Here is a 23,363-nt window from a genome sequence, read left to right as displayed (position 1 = left end):
GAGTGGGTGGGACAGAGATAGAATATAGTCGGAGACAATAAAACATGGGAGAACTGGGAAGGGGGAGGGATGGAAAGATAGGGAAAGCAAGGGCTATTTGAAGTTGGAAAAGTCAATGTTCATACCGCTGGGGTGTAAGCTATCCAAGCGAAATAAAGGTGCTGTTCCTCCAATTTACGTTGGGCCTCACTCTGACAATGGAGGACGCCCAGGACAGAAAGTTCAGATTGGGAATAGGAGTTTATGTATTGGGCAACTGGGAGATCAGGTGGGTTCAGGCAGGCTGAGTGGAGGTGTTCAGAGATACAATCGCTGAGCCTGCACTTGGTCTCGCTGATGTACAGAATTTGACACGTGGAACAGCGGATACAGTAGATGAGGTTGGAGGAGGTACAAGTGAATCTCTGCCTCAGCTGAAAAGACTGCCGGGGTCCTTGGATGGAGTCTAGGGGGGGAGGTAAAGGGACAGGTGTTGCATCTCCTGCGGTTGCAGGGGAAAGTACCTGGGGAGGGGGTGGTTTGGGTGGGAAGGGCCGAGTTGACCAGGGAGTTGTGGAAAGGTCTCGACAGAAAGCAGTGGAGATCAGAAGATGAGAAGTAACAACATGAGTGCATGTTGCATGAGTGCTAGCTGGCAGTTTACAGAGCAATTACCCTTTACTTTATACCATAGGCTTCTACTTCTTCAGCAAGATGGCATCTTTCCAATTTAAAAGTTCTTTAAATGTTTTAAGGAAAATGACATTTGTGCGGTATCAATTTAGTGCATATTTTTTTATCCTTTTGGGTAAATGCCCATTTTTATTTCCTGTAATTGGAAGGTTTCTTTACAAAATGTATGGTATTTGTGAACAGGGGCAACTTGGTTAAGTGTGTGAAAGGACAAAGCTTTCAAAAATGCATATCCAAAGTCCAAAACACGGTGTTGCAACATCGCACTTAACTTGATTAACTTCACAAATATTGACCATCTTAACCATATAACCATATAACAATTACAGCACGGAAACAGGCCATCTCGGCCCTACAAGTCCGTGCCGAACAACTTTTTTCCCTTAGTCCCACCTGCCTGCACTCATACCATAACCCTCCATTCCCTTCTCATCCATATGCCTATCCAATTTATTTTTAAATACCAACGAACCTGCCGCCACCATTCCACCAGAAGCTCATTCCATACCGCTACCACTCTCTGAGTAAAGAAGTTCCCCCTCATGTTACCCCTAAACTTCTGTCCCTTAATTCTGAAGTCATGTCCTCTTGTTTGATCTTATTATGTATCTTATTATGCATTTCATTTAAAAGCATTTCCTGGAAGAAGTTTGATTTCTGAATACAATCCCTTGTTACACGGATCCCCTCCCCCCCAGATGATCAAGCTTTGAGTTCTATAGGACTACTTCTAAAGAAGCAAAATATAATTAATCCAGAGACAACTATTTAAGACATAAATATATGAATTATGAGACAAAGGTCCAAAGCCTCACAAGTCAGAGGAAAAATTGTTGCCACAACTTAAATGTCAAAGGGCCACAACTTGTTCTTAAATAGTGGCAACTGATTCTAGATCATCTCACTGGAGGACCATCTTCTCCACATCCTGCCAAGGTCAGACAGGATCTTCAACAACTCTACAGATGCATTTAAGTTCAGATGCTGAGAAATATCACATTTATTAAAACCCCATATAAATGCCTATCTCTAAAAATTACCGGTGTCACAAATATACTTAATGGGAATGTAAATCCTTCATATAATGTTTAATTTTGACACATCCTCTGAGAACTAATTTGCTATTTTCATAATTTACTTGATGGGTATTGGTTCCACTAATCAAAGTACTATCAAAAGGTCTGAGGAAGGGTCCCGACCTGAAATGTCACCAGGGATGCTGCCCAACACGCTGAATTACTCCAGCATTTTATGTCTTTTTTCTTTTTTATATAAATCAAAAGCATAATATTTTCATTGAATGAAATAAAATGTTTGTGAAATAAGCAAAGTACCATCACAGCATTTATTGTATAATTAATCTTTACATACGTCAGTTGGAGAATGGGAGGATTTGCCAAAGAATAGAATTTGTCACATTTTGCCTATATGAGTTGCAGCACTGGCAAGAAAAGGGTTTGCTTCCTTGTTACTTAGAGTAACGTGCCTTGTTGAACAAAGTCAACAGTCCAAAGCTAGCAATAAAAAGCAAGCCATGTATTTTCAACAGAAAATTGCATTGATATAACAACTTCAACAAAGTAAAATATTCTAAAGGAGCTTTATCAAATCATAGTTTGATACCAAGGCACACACAATAAAATAAGAGGTGAACAAAAACCTGGTCAGCAAGATTTTAAAGATACCTGAGATGGAGAGAGAAAGCAGGAGAAAAGCCTGAAATTTGTGGCACAGATAGATGACGGAATACATGCAAAATACATATATATGATTTTGGTGACTGTATTTCAACATTATGGAAAATTCTCCATTGGATCTGGTACTCAATAGCATAGATTGAGGTTGTTTCAAATTTGTTTCTTAATATACCTAGATTTAAAACCCAGCAGTCTGGGCTCAATAAGAATGTGCCTTAGATGCAAAAGTACTAAGTTGCCACAGTCATAAACAGAGGAAACATTTTTTTTTTGAAATATAACTTGCAGGTTTCATTGTGAGGTTGTTGTAAAACACACAACAAAAAGCTAACATTTTCTCAGTAAGTGTTCTTGTCACTTATTTCCTCAACATGTTTTTATTCAGCATTTTAATGTAAGATTATGTATAAAGTTGAACAACCCTCATTCATATCTTTTTAAGATCTGTATAAGAAATTTGGAAATGTTGTGAAAGGAAACACAAAAATTGGGCAGCCTATTGGCTTGGATTAAATGATTAAAAGTATTATTCAGGTTATTTATTTTTTTTTTTAAACTACAATTGTTCTCTAAATCATGTATCTGTTGATACAGTGTATTCTACACACTTTTGCTTGGTTGTGCTGGAATTGCTATAATGGCAAGTGCTGTAGTCTGAAAACTTTTATTTTTGTCGCAAATCCATTTACATCTTTTAATATCTGTTCTTTTAATATAGATTCTCAGCATCGTTTCATTCCAATGTATAAGAAGTGATCATAAACCACGAACACATATAAAATACACACAATTTATTTTGTTTCCCCCAAGTTGCAACTACCATCAGTTATACCATAAAAAGTAAGGAGTTAATGATTGCAAGTAAATTAGGAAGTATCCCTTAAAATAAATGTTCTCTTGAGGTTTAACTAGATCAATTGATATCTACAATGAACAAGACCTAACAAATCTGAATTGTTTCCTGCCACTGTTTTCTACAGGTAATCTCTATGTAACCTTTCACTGACTGAATGTTATTGAAAAGTTGAGTATGGCAGTAAAGTCTGTTTGCCATAATGTTTGCCAAAGTCTGTTTGCCTTGAACCATTAGTAAAATCAAAGGATTTTCGGCCTATTATACAAAGAAGTGATTGAAAGTGAAGGAAATATCCTTGTGCAGAGCTAACTGTAGATTTTCAATGCTCCAGAAACATTTTATTAAAATATAAAAATGTTTAAAGAGTTTGACCATCAGAAAGCACCAGGACAAACATTGGTCTTGCACCATCTATCATTCTGCTTTTCACAAGAATTTTTACATGCAATATAAATGCAGTGCAGTGGCATGATTACTGCTCTTGTACTCCTTAAAACAGCTTGCGAGTTCACACCCACCTAAAACATGATACAGTGTTTTTGTTCCTTTTTTCCACACTTGCTATTGGTGTTGGAACAAGAATTGTCAACATTTTGTCTGGCCAAAAATGAGCTAAAACCAGATGTTTTATGAGCTAAATGAGCTAAAACAAGATACGTTTTGCTCTTGTCTTACAATTTCAAATATATTTGGGAATGTATGTTTTAAATTATGCCTTTAAATGCAAGAAAATTTTATACAACAATCTTAAATCCATTTATTCCTACAATTTGAAAAAAAGCGAATCCAAAATGGTTCTTATTTATGCAATGAAAAATATGAATTTATCAAGCCAAGGTACTCAAATCACAAGTTTCTATTTAAAAAAATCTTAGATGGCACTTTGCCATTTATGCTAAATATACGGAATTGGTTGTGTTACAGAATATACTGAAAATAAGAACTTCAAGCTGGGCATCAACATGTTGTACAAACTATATGAAAGAAAGTTGTTTGATTTTTTTTCTTTTTTATACAAAATCAGTGATTACAGCTAACAAGAAACAATAAAGAAATTATACAGATGTCCGAGATTCTTATACAGTGACAAGTAGTTAGGCTCTCAACCATCCTCCTGTCTGTTCCTGATAAACTTCAACCACATCTTCATCCTCCATACCAAGCTGCGGAAACAAACATGAAAATAGTTATTTTCAATATTTTATACAGAAACTGACAATTTTCCAGTAAAATTCATACTCTCAATTTCCATTTTGTTTTGTTCCAACAGAATCTAAAAATTGTTAAAGGAGACAAACTTTCCGCTGCTCATGACTGACATACAAAGATTTTGTGAAATAAATATTTTTTCCTAGGATTTTTTCCTAGAATCCTCAAAACATATTGCACACATTTGTGTTTTTCCACTTCCTTCTGGTGCTGTTCAACCACATTTTCCCATATAAATTTATGTAATATCAGTAAAAATAAATTTACGATGAACCATTAAATATCATGACAAAGTTCAAACTGTTTCACAGATTAAAAATTGATCAATCATTTTTATTTAGTTTACAGTCTAAATTTCTAGAGTTCTGTCATACTTTGTCCATGTTTTTCTTTTGAAGTCCATAAAGCTACTTGAAATTAAGTCTGCCTGGAAATCTAGACATTTGGGTTTGTTTGCTGAGGTCCATACCACTTTCTCTTCTTCAAGAGATACTAAATAGATAAAAATACTTTAGGTTTACTGTGTGAAGAAGCAAACATAAGAATTAGGGCAGGAGTTAGCCATTCAGCCACCTGACTCTGCTGTACCATTTAATAAAATCATGGCTAACCTGACTATAATCTCAAATGTGCACTCCAATCTATACCGGTAATTTTTCACCTCTATGTTTACCAAGAATGTGTCCATACTGCCATTTACAATAGTAAAAGAAAAGTTGATAATTCACAAAAAAATGAGTGTAAATGACAATGCAAAAATGACTGGGGCAATTCGTTTTGACTTTCCAAACCTTATAGGACTGTTGTTACTTTCTTCATTAGTTGAACCTTTTTAAAAGTTTCTGTACACACTCTGGCAGAAATGCCAAACCACGTTAAAGCCTAAAAGATTTCTTAAAGTATAAGTACAATGAATGGTTTTATGTTAAACTGGTTTAAGGACTCACTACAAGTTAATAGTAGTCATAGAAAATTCGAATTAACAACACAAATCAAAATCCCACATGTTAATTTCTTCAGTCTTTGCTTAAAAATTTGGTTTACCGTATCAAAAATTGCTGCACATTGATTATTAAAAAGTATCTAAATCTAAAAACATCAAAATTGATGTTAAGGAAATGCCAACGACAGCACATACTATATTACAGCAACTTCCTCAGAATTCACTAATGAAAGTTAAATGCGCAATTAACCTGTTGCTATAATATTAATTGAATCTGTTGCACAGTCAGCAGGTGGCTCTGTCTTGCATGGTGTCAAGCTGCTGAATATTTGTTTGTATTAATGGTGGGAGATTCAATGATGATAATGTCATTAAATGTAAAGAATAGGCATTCACGTTTGCTTGTGAAGATGGTTGTTGTCTAGATGGTTGATTTGTTGTGCTGCAGCAGCATCAAATTGATGAGGTGTGATCCTTTGACCCTTCAGACCTTATAATCTACCCTCCCATCCCAACTTCCCTTTCCTTGCCAACTGTTTCTTCTTTTTTCTCATTAAGATCACATGACAACATAATATTTTACATCCAGACACACCGCATTCCATGTGTGGAAGAGATGACAGAGCGTGTAAAAGCAAAAGCATGAACGCAAGAGCACAAAGTTTGTGGCAAGAAATACGAGGAGGAAGGAATGATGAATACTGCTGTTGTTTCCAATTTTTGTTTGAAGTTTTTGAAAAATAGCATTTGATTAAATGATGGCTCATTGTGAATTCAGAGTCAATCGGGAAACTGATAACTTCTCAATGTTGCACATATCCTGATCAGAAATAAAAAGCATTGAATCTCAAAAGATAATCTCAGTTTCTAGCATCCAATGAAGATATTTTGGGAATAGACTCACAGATGCAGCAATCAGTGAAATTAAGGAGAAGATAGACACAAAAAGCTGCAGTAACTCAGCGGGTCAAGCAGCATCTCTGGAGAGAAGGAATGGGTGATGTTTCGGGTCGAGACCCTTCTTCAGACAATCAGAGCACATGGCTCCATTTTACAGTATTTAGAGTCTCTGGTGCTGCCTGGTCCTGGCTGGTAAAAGGAGAGATTAGCACTATTTTCAATAATGCATTGAAAATACTTATTGTCACAGGAATGTATCACATGAATGTAAATTACCTCCAGGCCAACACTATAAATAGCATGACACACCCATTATCTCCACCAAATTAAGCACCCTGTCCAACAATCATATTCCAAAAAACTCTGGCAATCTCCTGCTCTTTACCCCTTCCCTCAACATTGATTCTTCTGTAGTCACCTCCATTCACATTCCTGGTCATCTTCAACCCACTCGACAAACTGCCACTTGTCGCCGTAGCGGCCCATCGGGGAGAGGATTCCTTTGGAGTTGGAAGGGGAGGAGGGTATTGTGCTGTTTGATCGCCCCCTGCTATCCCAGGGACAGGGAGACACAGCGGCTTTTTAGACGGGTGGGCAATCACTTCCAAAATTCTGCCCACACAGTCAGTACACCTCTCCTACACTGCATTTCATTCAAACATTTATTCTGCAAGAAAAAACTACATTGAAGACTCAAACTCGCGACCGAGTAACTGCCAGGATCGAGGCGCAAACTCGCGACCTAACTCGGGGATTCAAGAATCCCCGAGCTAGGCCGCCTAAGGGCATGCAGCCCCGCTAGGGTGACATGAGTGCGAGAGGTGATTCAATGCTGCGGGCACATTTACAAATTCAGGAATTCATTCAACACACTGCATTTCATACAGACATTTATTCTGCAAGAAAAAAAGACATTGAAGACTCAAACTCGCGACCGAGTAACTGCCGGGATCGAGGCGCAAACTCGCGACCTTGCGGATATGAGCCGAGCACTCTACCACTGAGCCAGCCATTAAAATCCACGCAAAAAAATTTCCATTCCAAAGGCCGACAAATTCTGAATTACGAAAAGTGTCTGGTCCCAAGGCTTTCGGATAAAAGGTTGTGCACCTGTATTATACCCTTTATTAAGGACTAAAACTGTGTGCAGTACTCCAGATGTGGCCTCACCAACACTTTCGAACAAAGGTACACAAAATTAGGTATATGGCATAATGGCAATTATTGCAAAGAAGTTAGGATTTTAAAATAAGCATGCTTTGTTAGGGAGTTCAAGAAGGAATGTTCCAGCATCTGCAGTTCCTTCTTGAACTCTCTAACAAAGCATGCTTATTTTAAAATCCTAACTTCTTTGCAATAATTGCCATTATGCCATATACCCACTTAATTATCTGCTGAACCCGCCTAATAATTTTTTGCAATTAATGAATCTAGATTTATTTGTCCTTCACTCATTTACAGTCTTGTTCCATTTAGATAATAATCTGCCTTTTGATTCTGGTTTAAAATAAATGTTCTATTTCCAATACTAACATAATACCAAGCAAAGCAAGAGCAATAGCTATTTATAACTTGCAAATATTTTGCACGCTCACTGATAGTTAATTGGTTAAGGAGGAGTGATTATTAAAGCTATAGCTACTCTAATCCATAATGCAACAGACTCTTCTTGAAAAAGTTCTTGTTTCTCAAGCACCAAGTTTAAATCGTTTCAACATTATCAAAGAAATTTCACACTAACCAACAATACATAAATTAAAAAAATATCTACATTAACATGGTTTTAACTAGCATATGAAAATTAGGTACATTTATACACAACAACATAACTTAAATCAAAATGTTGTGTAATGCTGAACCTTACATTATATGCACAAATTCTTGAGCAGGATTGAAATAAACTTCCTCACCTACAAGTGAGAATGACATTATGGGCTGCATATTTCAAAAGCTTTGCAAGTCAGAATATGGCAGAACTCCCATGAAGCAGATAGTTGCTTTGCCAAGATTGTCAGGTTATAATTTTGCTGCAAGACTTTCTTAAAATAGATTGCAAAACAGGAAAAAATAGCTCACTCAAGCCAGTAACGAATAAAGCGTCACTGAACCCTGACATATTTTGTTTAGTACATAAAACTGTCTACAAATTCCAAAATTGCTCCTTCAATTATATAAATACTGTGCCATGTAAAGAGTGTAACGTAATAACACAGACGTACAACTCAATAAACCCTTTTTCAATGCTAATTCATTTATAATTTAAAATGGGAGAATTTTTAGTACCCATAGAACATCTATCAATCAATGCTCATTTACCACACTTCTCTATGCTGTGTTAGAAACAACAGATTTGTAAAATCATAATTCATGAGGATTACCTAATAAAGAAGTGCATGTTTGTGATAATTTTCCATTCAGTCATCAGGATTATTGTTAGAAGTTTTCCCCAAACATCATGCACATTTAAGTGTGTGTGTGTGCGCGCGCGCGCGCGTGTGTGCGTGTGTGTGTGTGGGGCATTCAAGTATCTGTGTTTGGATAACATTTGCCAACCTTGTTCGACACAGGATAGAGAAGGAATGAATATCATGGAGTCATACAGTGCAGAGTCAGCCCATTCAGCCCACTATTCCACGTCGATCAGAAAATACATATCTATACTAATTTACCAGCATTTGGTCTACATTAAACTACAAGCTACAACGGTCTTAGTTACACTAAGGACTAAAGCTGTAGAATTGCTGCCTTACAGCGCCAGAGAACCAGGTTCAATCCTGACTACATGTGCTTGGTCACTTGGTCTACTTGGCAATTCTGGTGCTTGTGCAGAAACCTCTTAAATCTTGTGAGAGTACTTACATTCCACCCAGCCAGGTTGACTCCAACGCGGGTGAAATTTTTTTCAAGAATCAAAAGTATTTAGTTGGCCTATGTACTGACAACGGAACAATGCTATTCTTACTGCAGCATAACGGCCTGTAAACACAGTATGTACAGATAACTTGACAATAAACTGACATTGAAACCTTAACTTAATAAACAAAACAAAATTCAACAAATGAAAAACATTATTAGTCCAAAAAGTTTAGTTTAGTTTAATTTAAAGATACAGCACGGAAACAGGCCCTTCGGCCCACAGAGTCCGCACCAACCAGCGATTCCTGCACACTTACACTATCCTACATACACTGGGGACAATTTACTATTATACAAAGCCAATTAACCTACAAAACAGTACGTCTTTGGAATGTGGAAGGAAACACAGATCCCGAAGAAAACCCACGCAGGTCACGGGGAGAATAAACAATCTCCGTAGAGGCAATCACTCGTAGTCAGAATCAAACCTGGGTCTCTTGCCCTGTAGGCAGCAACTTTACCGCTGCATCACTATGCCACCTGAAGCCTGAAGTCCTTAGTGTAACTAAGACAGTACGTAGTTTAGAGAGCAAGGTGATTATTCTGGCACCAATTAATCAAACAATCAATCTCCCTCCGATACTCATCATTGCCCGTAATTAGTTTAACAGTGGTATAATTGGCAAATCTGAAAGTATGCCTGCCTACACGGTCATGGGTATAGAGCAGGAGACCGAGTACACGGGTCCTCATGTGCTCCCATGCTGAGAATTATCAAGGAAGAAGTTATCGCCAATTCATACCAATTGTGGTTTCTTGATGAGGAAGCCGAGGACCTAGTTGCATAAGGATGTGCAGATGCACCGTTCCTGGTGCTCGATACCAAGTTTGGAGGGCATGATTGTTAAATGCCGAGCTGTAGCCGATGAACAGTCTGAAGTACCTGTACTCATTGTCCAAATGGTCAGTGCTGAGTGGAGTCAGCAAGTCCCATATGCCGAACATCTGTCGTGGTGGTAGGCAAATTATCGTGGGTCCAAATTCTTGCTAAGGTAGGAGTTTATATGCACCGTAGTAAACTTCTCAAAGCACTTTATCGCTAATGGCACTGGTTGGTAGTCATTGAGGGATGTCACCTTAGTCCTCTTGGGCACTGGCATTATTGAAGCCCTATTAAAGCAGGTAGGAACCTCAGACCTCAGTAATGTGAGGTTGAAGATGCCCGCAAAAACTCCAGCCAGTTGGTCCATGCAGGTTTTGAGAATGTCGCCAGTTAAACTATCAGGTCCAGACGCTTTGCAAGGATTCGCCCTCATGAAGGATCTTCTGACATTAGCTTTGGGACCGCAATTACATTCCCATCAGGGGCTACAAGAAGCCATGAAGGTATATTAATGCTTTCCTTTTTGAAGCATGGATAGAACGCGCTGACCTCACCCAGGTGTCATTCGAGCTGCGACTTGGTTTTACCTTGTAGGAAGCGCTGGTGTGCAAGCCCCACCACATCCAGATTCTTAATCGGTACAGGGGTCAGAAGTTATGGGAAGAAAGCAGGAGAATGGGGTTAGGAGGCAGAGATAGATCAGCCATGATTAAATGGTGGAGTAGACTTGATGGGCCGAATGGCCTAATTCTACTCTTATCCCATGATCCAACAAACATCTCCTCAACCTCCAATTTAAAGTGAAGCGTCTCTGCTTTTTTGATGGCCTTATGTGGGTCGTACCTGGAATTCCCGTATGCCCGACATCTGATCCTCAAAAGACTGTGGACCTCTGGATGGGGAAAAGTTGAATGGATTTGGTGGGAACACACTACTCCACGCATTTTCTTATGAGGTTGGTAACAACTGTGGCATATTCTTCTTGGTCTGTTGAACATTGCCCAGTCTACCGTCTCCAAGCAATTGTGGTCATTCCTCTGCCTCCTCTGAGTAGTTCACCACTGGAGCAGCGCTCTTCAGACTCTGCAGGAAGGGGGAGCACAGCAAGATGGACTGATTCTCCAAAGTGAGGGCAAGGGATAGAGCAAGAAGCATCTTTGATAGTGGAATAGCAGTGGTTGAGGGTGTTACAGGATACGTGTTGCTGATGTTTATGAAATCACTTTTCCAAACTGGTCTTGACAAAATCCCCAGTTATGATGCGAAAGGTCGGGAAATGTCTTCTGGTATTTGTTGATCTCGGCGTGCACCTCCTCCATTGCTAGATGAATGTCAGCCTAGGGTGGAATGTAGACCGTAGTCATGGTGATGAGGATGAATTCTCTTCGTGGATAGAAGGGACGGCACTTTACCGCTAAGTGTTCCTGGTGCAGAGAGCAGGAGTTGGACAGGACCATTTTGTCTGAATACCAGGAAGAGTTTATCATGAGGCAGATGCCTTTCCCCAATGCTGCCGATCAGTCCATGCGATCAATGGAGAAACCTTCGGGCTGGAGGGCTGCAACTGGGGAGCTTGGGGTGAGCCATGTCAAACCGAGCACATAGCATTCTCTCTTCTGTCTCAATCTCCACTAAATGTGTTCTCACCTACATGCTTGTTTTGTTTTTGAACGTTTCCCATGTGGAAAATTTCTAGTTATGAGCCCTCATCATCCTCGGCTGAGGATCTCTCCTCATAACTGAAATGTTCCAACCCAGGGAATATCTTGGTAAATCTAGTGAAGAAATCACACTCAAATGTGGTCATCACAAAGCCAACTTTTAGAGGAGTCATTTATCCAAGGCTCTGTCTGTGCATTCAAGTGAATGCAAAAGAGCCCTGTGCGCTATTCTGAGGAGCAGTTCTTTTCAGTCCTGGCCAATATATATTTTTTTAAACACGCATAACTAAGAAACAATCTATCCGTTTTTCATCACCTGCTGTTTGTGAGAGCATGCTGGATACAAACACTTCTATTTTTCTAAACTAGAATAGTAACTGCACGAGCTGTTGGGCACAAAAAGGCACAAAATGCTGGAGCAACACAATAGACCAAGCAGCTTCTCTGAAGAACACTGATCCTGAAACGTCACCTATCCATGTTCTTGAGAGATGCTGCTTGATCTGTTGAGTTACTCCAGATCTCTGGGTCCGTTTGTGCATTGAGCAGTAAATGCAGTTTCTTGTTTTTACTGCCTGCAGTTGGGTGCTTCAGTTGACCAGGTCATGAAAGATGTTACAGAAATGCATTTCCTCATGAAGTATTTCAGCTGCATTTCAAAAAAGTATGTCATGCACAACTCATTACTGCCATGATAGAAACACATAAAAGGACAGAATGCAAAGGTTCATCCTATCGATTCTTAGTATGTTGGGTTTATTGTGTGAAGAGAGATGGAACAAACTAAGCCTGTATTACTGAGTTTAGAAGAATGTGGGGTTATATCTGAAACATACAGGCAGTTTGGTGATAATGTCACAGTTCTGTACCTAAGCAACCTCTTGCTGTAAAAAATAGTGTTATAGGAATTGAAATATCAATATGAAAAGGAGGGTTGAGAGTTTCAGATAAAAGTAACTTCTATTTATTCAGCACTTTTAATGTACAGGTGCACAACCTTTTATCCGAAAGCCTTGGGACCAGACACTTTTCGTAATTCGGAATTTTTCGGTTTTCGGAATGGAAGATTTTTAGCGTAGATTTTAACGGCTGACTCAGTGGTATTTGCTAACATATCTGCCTCAGTGGTCGAGTGCTCAGCTCATATCCCGGCAGTTACTCGGTCGCGAGTTTGAGTCTTCAATGTAGTTTTTTCTTGCAGAATAAATGTTTGTATGAAATGCAGTGTGTTGAATGAATTCCTGAATTTGTAAATGTGACCGCAGCATTGAATCACCTCTCGCACTCATGTCACCCTAGCGGGGCTGCATGCCCTTAGGCGGCCTAGCTCGGAGATTCTTGAATCCCCGAGCTAGGTCGCGAGTTTGCGCCTCGATCCCGGCAGTTACTCGGTCGCGAGTTTGAGTCTTCAATGTAGTTTTTTCTTGCAGAATAAATGTTTGTATGAAATGCAGTGTAGGAGAGGTGTACTGACTGTGTGGGCAGAACTTTGGAAGTGATTGCCCACCAGTCTCAAAAGCCGCTGTGTCTCCCTGTCCCTGGGATAGCAGGGGGCGATCAAACAGCACAATACCCCCCTCCCCCTCCAACTCCAGAGTAATCCGCTCCCAGATGGGCCGCTACGGCGACAAGTGGCAGTTCGCCCACATCCCGAGCTGCGCCCCCTCATCCGCCAGCCCAAGAACAAGACGTACCTTGCACACCATCAGCTTCTGCCCCTACGGTAAGCGTGTTCCTCTGGAGTTGGAGCGGGGTTGGGCTGGAGTTGCTGCTGGCTGTGGGTCTCTGGGATCTCCTGCTGCTTGCAGTGGGGCCTGGGGGTCGGTGTCCCGTTGTTCCTGACGTCTCCGGCCACCCCCCTGGACAGGAGCTGAGACTGGGAACTGTACCGCCCTTGCCCCCTCCCTCTGCAACTGCAAACAACCCCACTCTCCTGCTCACCTGCCGGAGACGTCAGGACCAACAGGAACCCGCTCCCCGATGGGCCGCTACGGCGACAAGTGGCAGTTCGCCCACAGCCCGAGCTGCGCCCCGTCATCCGCAACCCGGGTTCCTCTGGAGTTGGAGCGGGGCTGGGCTGGAGTTGCTGTTGGCTGTGGGTCTCTGGGTTCTCCGAGCTTGCAGTGGGCCTGGTGGTCGATGTCCCATTGGTCCTGACGTCTCCGGTGACTGGCACGGACCTGCTGGCATCGCCGACGTGAAGACAGTGCAAAGCCCCCGCGCCGGTGCAATGGGCGGGGAGCTGGAGAGGGGAGGGGTCACACACATGGCCGGGACGCAGAGGGGTGTAGGTGGGGGTGGTGACAGATGGGGCCAACAATGAGTGGAGAAAGACAGAAACACCGACGTGCAAAGGAGACCTACAACAGTGCATGATCTCTCTCCCGTGGCAGGTGACTGTCGCTGGGAAACTGAAGGGAGCGACAGTCTGCTGCTGCCTGCCCGCTGAGTTAAAGAGTTCCCACGGTAGACTCACGATACACTAAGGTAGACGCACGGGCCACTACGTTCTTACATCGTTAAAATGTTTCAATTATTAACCACAAGAGTAAAATTGACTCGTGGAAAATTTCAAACATGTTTGATTTTTGGCAAGAGTAGACAAGTTACACGAGTACCTGCCGTTAGCGCCACGATGCGTCCACGGATGGCGCACGCTAATCGTACGTTATTACCATGAGGTTTAACTCGGGTTACCTCTTGTGTCAGCTCGTAACGTGAGAATCAGCTATTATTAGGTGGCCTAGCTCGGGGATTCTTGAATTCCCCGAATAAATAATAAAAACAAGATAAACGTTAAGTAAAACTTTAAACATAAACTGGCTCAAACAAAGCTAAACACATGAAAAAAATAGTTACATGCATTAAAAGCACAAAACAACTATTTTGAGGATCCTGGAGAAACATCAATGTCGTCATCGTTGTTATGGTGACCATCGTCTTTGTGCTTCACATCGTTCCCATCGTTCTCGGGCTTAAAGACTTCCTCCAGTGTCATCTGTCTCATTAACAGAGGTTTATGTCTAAGCAGTCTCTCTTTGATTGAATAAACTGCCATAATCTCATGGGCACTGATAAATGTACGTTGTTCCATGCCACCAATTAACTTATCACACAGTTTTACCATATCATCTATGGGCATTTTTTCACCTATGTTCACAATGCCATCATCCTCATCACTACCTGTACTATCCTCATGCTTATTGTTATCTAACACCATTACAGCAATTTCTCCATCACTCAAGGAATGCACAACAGGTGCGTCAATGTCAACATTCAGCACTTCTTCGATATCAGCTGACTCTTAACGTTTTTACATTTTCTGTTGCAACACTTTTGGCATAAGCAATGAGGTTTGATAACATCTTCTTCTCGTCAGTGACACGGAATCCTTCAAAGTCTTCATCTGCAGGCTCATTTTCATCGAACATTGTTGTAGGCCAAAGTTTGTGCCATGCATTTTTGAATGTTGATTTAGTTACATCTTTCCAAGCATTAACAAGTGCATAAATGGCATCCTTAAGAGTGAACTCTTTCAGGAAGTCTTTGATATCTACGCCTCTGTTGACTGCAGCAAGCATGCAGTTCAGAAAAAAGTCTTTATACTTTGTCTTCATTGAGCGCAAAATTCCTTGGTCACAAGGCTGTATTAAAGAAGTCACATTGGGGGGGAAGATAAATGGCAAAAACATTATTTTTCACAAGAACTTCAGCAGGGGGATGTGCGGAACAGTTGTCTAGGAGCAATACAATTTTGCAGTTTTCTACCAGTCCAGCTTCTCTACAATGAGCTTGTGGAGCTGGTATGAAATGGTTATTGAACCAATTGGTAAACATTTCTCTGGTTACCCATGCATTCTTGTTTGCATAATAATGCACAGGTAGATTTGTTACACCTTTAAAACATCTTGGACGTTGGCTTTTTCCAAGCACTGCCAACTTTAACATGTGTGTGCTTGCAGTATTTACATACCCAAGAACAGTCACCCTGTCCTTAGCGTCCTTGAAACCTGATGGTACTCTTTCATCAGCCGTTGTTAATGTTTTTCTAGGGACGTAGCGCCAGTAGAGAGCTGTTTCATCAGCATTGTATATTTGCTCCGGAGTAAGGTTTTCATCAGATACCATCTTGGCAAATTCATCAATGTAACGTTCAGCTGCATCATAATCAGCAGAAGCTTTTTCACCACAGATTTACAGATATTTTATACCATGACGCTTCTTAAATTTCTGCAGCCAACCTTCTGAATAGTCACACTCGCCTCCAATGGTGCATGGTATTTTCTAGTTTGTTTCATTACCATCAAACCAGTCAGTGGCATACGCTCACCTCTTCGTTGTCGAACCCACTCCATCAGCACACGGTCAAGATCTTCGTTTTTTGCCCTATGGAGCGTTTTCCTATTTTTCATTAGTTTATGGTCATCACTGTCACTGTAAAACTTCAACAACTTATGTCTCCGTTTCTTTAGGTCGTATATGGTGGTAGTTCCCACACCATAATCTTCAGTAAGACGCCGCACAGATACACCACGATCAAGCTTCTGCAATAACTCTACTTTCTGTGCTATCGAAAATGACAGACGCTTCCTTTTCTGCTTCTCACTGTTATCCATAGGGGAATCTGCAGCTCTTTCTGACATTTTCACATTCTTATATCCGTGTGCAGCAGAGGCGACATGCGTTTGGCGCCAAACGTGAACTTTGGTGTGCAGACGACATCCTGGAAAAAATGTCCGGTTTCTTCCAGGTAGGCGATATACCCTCCCGGGCAATATACCCTCCACTTCTCTTTTATGAAGGTAATTTAGTTCCTCTTTCTTCCAGGACCGACCGGAGGTTCCGCTGTCACCTCTGCGGGCCGCCCTCGGTGAACGTCTTCTAGGACCTTTCTTCAAGGACCGAAACAAATGTCCGCTATTCAGAGCTTTTCGTTATTTGGATCTTCGGATAAAAGGTTGTGCACCTGTATTGGAATTGGTGGAGAGGTCTAATAAAAATAAAATTGGAATTTCGGATAAAAGGTTGTGCACCTGTACTACAAAAGCCTCAGTGTTTCAAATCTTAAAGAAAGGATAATTTTATCAGATTTATTTTGGTAAGTATCAGAGCTAGTTTTGACTACTGGTGCACTTAGCATTTTAAAAAGCAAAACTTGGATTTGTGTTCATCTATATAATTAAGTCTCATATTGACCATTTCCTGTCTGCGCTGTATATTGATTTTAGAAAAAACGCTATCATATATCGCTATGATTTTTGGCCATCTTACTCAGTCCTCCTCCACTGAGGCAGCCCTGAGGATTTTTCTGATTGATAAAAAATAAAAAAGTTATGAGTGTAAAAAATCTTGAGATCAGCTGATTGGTCCTCTCGCCTGTCAATTGCCATGATAAAGGTAATGCGCCTTCCGGGGGGCCAGGACCACAAAACCCCGGATGACTGGACACGAGTCAGTCACTCTGGAAGATTGCAAGGGAGAGTCCACAACTGTGATTCTATGCTGTGAATCAACTGAACTGTGAGTCTGCAATGTACTTGCAATAAATGATTTGTTAGCCCTTAATGACAATGCAATGAGTTGTTTGGCAATTTGGTGGCCTGCACTCTGCCTGAAATGCTATGAAATCGAGCCCTGGGGCCTGCACTCTGCCTGAAATGCTATGAGATTGAGTCTGGTGGCCTGCACAGCCCGAAATGCTATGAAATTAAGTCTGGTGGCCTGCACTCGGCTGGAAATGCTATGAAATTGAATTTGGTGGCCTGCACTATGCTTGAAATGGAATTTCAAGGAATAGCCGTGAGTGAACTGCCAACCCACCAGCCCTGAGTGACTGATCTGCCAGCCCACCAGCCCTGAGAGACTGAGCTGTCAGCCTGCATTGACTGAGCTGCCAGCCCACCAGGCCTGAGTGACTGAGCTGCCAGCCCAGGTATCCATTCGGCCCACAACTAGCCCTATGGAAGTCCCTTCAGCCCATCACACCCATACTAGCGCTCCCAACGGGTCCCACTTAGTCTTGTGTATCTCTCTAAAGTCAAAACTTTTGATTGATTGATTGATTGATAGATCCAGAACAGTCAGAACAGTCAGTAGGAACACAAGACACAAGAGTAGGCCACCTGATCTCTTGAGCCTGCTCTACCATTCAAAATGGAGGCAAAATACTGCACATGCTAGAATCTGGAGTGAAAATACTTCTGCAGGAACTCAGTGGACCAGGCACATCTATGGAGGGAAATGGACAGTTGAAGATTGGCCCTGTAAAACTGACATAGGAGATTCTCACAAAGAATGATGGATCTCTGAAATTCTATACCCCACTGGCTACTTAAAGAAAGTAAGTAGGTAATTTTTTGAAAGATCGGGGAAACTGATCAGCGAACTCTCCATGAGAGGAATAGGTCGGGTCGATGCACAAAGTCTCTTGCCCAGAGTGGATGAATTGAGGACCAGAGGACATAGGTTTAAGGTGAAGGGGAAAAGATTGGAGGAATCTGAGGGGTTACTTTTTCACACAAAGGGTGGTGGGTGTATGGAACAAGTTGCCAGAGGAGGTAGTTGAGGCTGAGACTATCCCAACGTTCAAGAAGCAGTTAATACGGGTACATAGATAGGACAGGTTTGGAGGGATATGGACTAAGCGCAGGCAGGTGGGACGAGTATAGCAGGGACATATAGGCCGGTGTGGGCACGTTGGGCCTGTTTCCACATTGTATCACTCTATGACTCTATAACTGAAGTCTATGGGAAATTGGCACAGAAACAAAAATTTGCATGTTGCAAATCAGCCATGATAATATTGAATGGTAGCAAACAAAAACTGGTGGAGTAATTCAGCAGATCATGCAGGCATAATATAATACAGTGCATTCAGAAAGTATTCAGACCCCTTCACTTTTTCCACAATTTGTTACGTTACAGCCTTATTGTAAACTGGATTAAATTCATTTTTTTTAATCAATTCCCCATAATAAAAGCGAAAACAGATGTTTGGAAATTTTTGCAAAGTAATTAAAAAGAGATAACTGAAATATCACATTTCCATAAGTATTCAGACCCTTTGCTATGATACTCAAAATTGAGCTGAGATGCATCCCGTTTCCATTGATTATCCTTGAGATGTTTTTACAACTTGATTGGAGTCCACCAGTGGTAAATTAAATTGATTCGACATGATTTGGAAAGGCACACACACGTCTATATAAGGACCCACAGTTGACAGTGCATGTCAGAGCAAAAACCAAGCCATGAAGACGAAGGAATTGCCCTTGGACCCCCGAGAAAGGATTGTGTCGAAACACAGATCTGGGTAAGGGTAAAAAGCAATTTCTGCAGCATTGCAAGTCCCGAAGAGCACAGTGGCCTCCGTCATTCTTAAATGGAAGAACTTTGGAACCACCAGGACTCTTGATAGAGCTGGCCGCCCGGCTAAACTGAGCAATCGGGGGAGAAGGACCTTGGCCAGTGAGATGACCAAGAACACGATGGTCACTCTGACAGAGCTCCAGAGTTCCTCTGTGGAAATGGGAGAACCTTCCAGAAGGACAACTATATCTGCAGCACTCCACCAATCAGGCCTTTATGGTAGTGGCCAGACGGAAGCCACTCCTCAGTAAAAGGCACATGACAGCTTGCTTGGAGTTTGCCAAAAGGCACCTAAATGGACTCTCAAATCATGAGAAACAAGATTCTATGGATTCTATGAAACCAAGATTGAACTCTTTGGCCTGAGTGCCAAGTGTCACGTCTGGAGGAAACCACCTCATCACCTGGCAAATACCATACCTACAGTGAAGCATGGTGGTGTCAGCATCATCCTGTGGGGATGTTTTGCAGCGGCAGGAACTGGGAGACTAGTCGGGATTCAGGGAAAGATGAACGGAGCAAAGTACAGAGAGAGATCCTTGATGAAAACCTGCTCCAGAGCGTTCTAGGCCTCAGACCTGGGTGGAGGTGCACCTTCCACCCTAAGCACACAGCCAAGACAATGCAGGAGTGGCTTTGTGATGAGTTTGTGAATGTCCTTGAGTGGCCCAGCCAGAGCCCGGACTTGAACCCGATCGGACACCTCTGGAGGGACCTGAAAATAGCTGTGCATCAACGCTCCCCATCCAACCTGACAGAACCTGAGAGGATCTGCAGAGAAGAATGGGAGAAATTACACAAATACAGGCGAGCCAAGCTTGTAGCGTTATACCCAAGAAGACTGGAGGTTGTAATCGCTGCCAAAGGTGCCTCACAAAGTACTGAGTAAAGGGTCTGAATACTTGTGTAAATGTGATATTTCAGTTATTTCTTTTTAATTACTTTGCAAAAATTTCTAAACGCCTTTTCTCGCTTTTTTATTATGGGGTACAGGTGCACAACCTTTTATCCGAAGATCCAAATAACGAAAACCTCTGAATAGCGACATTTTTTCAGTCCTTGAAGAAAGGTCCTTGAAAACGTTCACCAAGGGCGGCCTGCAGAGGTGACAGCGGAACCTCCGGTCGGTCCTCGAAGAAAGGGGAACTAAATCCCCATTCATAAAAGAGAAGGTGAGGGTATATTGCGCGGGAGGGTTAATAATTGACAATCTGCTGCTGCCTGCCCGCTGAGTTAAAAGGTTCCCGCGGTAGACTCACGATACACAGTGCATCGTGAGTCTTGCGTGGGAACTTTTTAACTCAGCGTGCAGGCAGCAGCAGATTGTCGCTCCCTTCAGTTTCACCCCACCTACACCCCTCTGCTTCCCGGCCATGTGTGTGACCCCTTCCCTCCCCTCTCCAGCTCCCCGCGCATTGCACCGGCGCGGGGGCTTTGCACTGTCTTCATGTTGGAGCCAGTGCCAGTCACCGGAGACGTCAGGACCAACGGGACATCGACCCCCAGGCCCACTGCAAGCACGGAGAACCCAGAGACCCACAGCCAGCAGCAGCCCAGCCCCATTCCAATTCCAGAGGAACACGTTCTCCGCTGTCCCCGTAGGGACAGAAGCTGATGGTTCGGGCTGTGACGTCTCCGGTCACCCCCCTGTACAGGAGCTGAGACTGGGAACTGTGGAGTTGTTTGCAGTTGCAGAGGGAGGGGGCAAGGGCGGTACAGTTCCCAGTCTCAGCTCCATTCCAGGGGGGTGACCGGAGACGTCAGGACCAACGGGCCACCGACTGCAAGCACGGAGATCCCATAGACTCATAGCCAGCAGCAACTCTAGCCCAGCCCCGCTCCAACTCCAGAGGAACCCGGGTTGCGGATGAGGGGGCGCAGCTCGGGCTGTGGGCGAACTGCCACTTGTCGCTGTAGTGGCGCATCGGGGAGCGGGTTCTTGTTGGTCCTGACGTCTCCGGCCACCCCCCTGGACAGGAGCTGAGAGACGTCAGGACCACCAGAAGCCGCTCCCCGATGGGCCGCTACAGCGACAAGTGGCAGTTCGCCCACAGCCCGAGCTGTGCCCCCTCATCGGGACACCGACCCCCAGGCCCACTGCAAGCACGGAGATCCCAGAGACTCACAGCCAGCAACAACTCTAGCCCAGCCCCGCTCCAACTCCAGAGGAACCCGGGTTACGGATGAGGGGGCGCAGCTCGGGCTGTGGGCGAACTGCCACTTGTCGCCGTAGCGGCCCATCGGGGAGCGGATTCCTCTGGAGTTGGAGGGACAGGGAGACACAGCGGCTTTTGAGAATGGTGGGCAATCACTTCCAAAGTTCTGCCCACACAGTCAGTACACCTCTCCTACACTTGTCTCCCGCACTAAGATCATCTCGCAGAGAATGATCCCAGCCTAACCCTCCCTATTCTCTCCTATTCTGCAAGAAAAAACTACATTGAAGACTCAAACTCGCGATCGAGTAACTGCCGGGATCGAGGCGCAAACTCGCGACCTTGCGGATACGAGCCGAGCACTCTACCACTGAGCCAGCCGTTAAAATCTACGCTAAAAATCTTCCATTCCGAAAGCCGAAAAATTCTGAATTACGAAAAGTGTCAGGTCCCAAGGCTTTCGGATAGAAGGTTGTGCACCTGTATTGTCTGTAGATTGATGATAAAAAAAAATAGATTTTAATCCATTTTAGAATAAGGCTATAATGTAACAAAATGTGGAAAAAGTGAAGGGGTCTGGATACTTTCTGAATGCATTGCAGATAGTGGAGCTTCGGGTTGAAATCCTTCCTCTGGGCTGCAGAGATGGCAGCTGAGGCCATGGTATGGTCGTCTTGCAGGACGTAGGAAGTCAGCGATTCAGTGTTCCTGAGCAGTGCCCTGTGGGAGGTGCACCCAGCTACAGCTCCTTGCAGAACGCATTAGGGAACTGGAACAGCAGCTGGACGACTCCAGGATCATCTGAGAGACAGATTAAGTCGTGGATAATTGTTACAGTGAGGTGATCACGGCGAGAGCACAGGAAGAAAGTAGCTGGGTGACCACTAGGAAAGGAAATGCAGTAATTCCCTGTGGCCAATCCCCTTGACAACAAGCACACCCCTTTAGATTCAGTTTAGGGGGTGGGGGGGCAGAGATGTTGAGTCGGGGAAGAGCAGCATCACAAGTCCAGCCTGGCTCTTTTGGAATGGGTGAAGTCAGCCAGAGCCATTGTAATTGGAAACACATTACTTAGGAGGCTAGGCAGGAGATTCCGTGGCATTCCAGGATGGTGTCGGCGTTCAAGATGTCTCAGGACTGCTGCAGAACATTCTCAAGAGGGAGGGCAGGCAGCCAGAAGTCAACGGACACGTTTGCACAATGACATAGATAGAAAAACGGATGAGGTCCTGCAGAGCGAGTACAAGTAGCTAAGCAAAGGGCTAAAATGTACAACCTCGAAGGTAGTAATCTTCAGAATGCTCTCGGAAAGAACAGTAAGATTGGGCAGGTATATGCATGGCTAAGGAGTTTGTGTGGACAACCAGTGAGCAGTGCTGAACTGTAATCTATCTACCTCTTTGGTGACCCTTGGACTATCCTTGATCGGACTTTGCTGGCTTTACCTTGCACTAAATGTTGTTTCCTTATGATGTATCTATTCACTGTAAATGGCTCGATTGCAATCATGTGTTGTCCTTCTGCTGACTGGATAGCATACCACAAAAGCTTCACTGTACCTCGGTACACGTGACAATAAACTAAACTGTAAACTAGTGGGAGATTCAGGCTTTTGGACCATTGGGATCTTTACTGGGGCAGAGATGACCTGTACAAGAGAGGTGGGTTGCACCTGAACTGGAAGAGAACCAATGTCCTGGTGAGCAGGGAGTGGTGGTGGAAGATTGATTTTTGGATTGGAGGCCTGTGAATGGTGCTTGACGTATAGATGCAGGGTCCATCGTTGTTTGTGGATTATATCAACGATTTGAATGAGGATTTTTCCGGGACACATGTGCCTGGGCTATAGGGAAATGTTGGGCAGGCTACAATGTTTTTCCTTGAACCACAGGAGGCTGAAGAGTGATCTTATAGAGCTGTATAAAATCATGGCGAGGTTTAGATAGGCTTAATGCAGTCTTCCGTCCAGGGTTGGGGAATCAAGAACCAGAGGACATAGGTTTAAGGTGAGGGGCAAAGATATAATTGGAACCTGAGCAGCAAATAATTCACTAAGAGAATGGTAGGTATATGGAACAAGCTGTCAGAAAGGTAGTTGAGGCAGGTATAATAAAAACATTTAAAAGACACATGGACAGGTACACAGATAGGAAAGGTTTAGA

At 42.9% G+C, this 23,363-nt stretch overlaps 1 protein-coding gene across 1 annotated transcript in view; it reads right to left on the bottom strand.

The window, feature by feature from the left end:
• Positions 1-2,003: 2,003 nt before the first annotated feature.
• Positions 2,004-23,363, bottom strand: part of sumo1 (small ubiquitin like modifier 1) — a 46,409-nt gene continuing 25,049 nt past the window's right edge. The window contains exon 5 of the mRNA XM_055657348.1: positions 2,004-4,388. Within this exon, the coding sequence (XP_055513323.1) occupies positions 4,320-4,388 (69 nt within the window). The 3' untranslated portion in view covers positions 2,004-4,319. The remainder of the gene's footprint in view (positions 4,389-23,363) is intronic.

This window comes from Leucoraja erinacea, chromosome 27 (assembly GCF_028641065.1).
Source record: "Leucoraja erinacea ecotype New England chromosome 27, Leri_hhj_1, whole genome shotgun sequence".
Lineage (NCBI taxonomy): Eukaryota > Metazoa > Chordata > Chondrichthyes > Rajiformes > Rajidae > Leucoraja > Leucoraja erinaceus.
The sequence above is the reverse complement of the archived record's forward strand: the minus strand, read 5'-3'. Positions and strand labels throughout refer to the sequence as shown.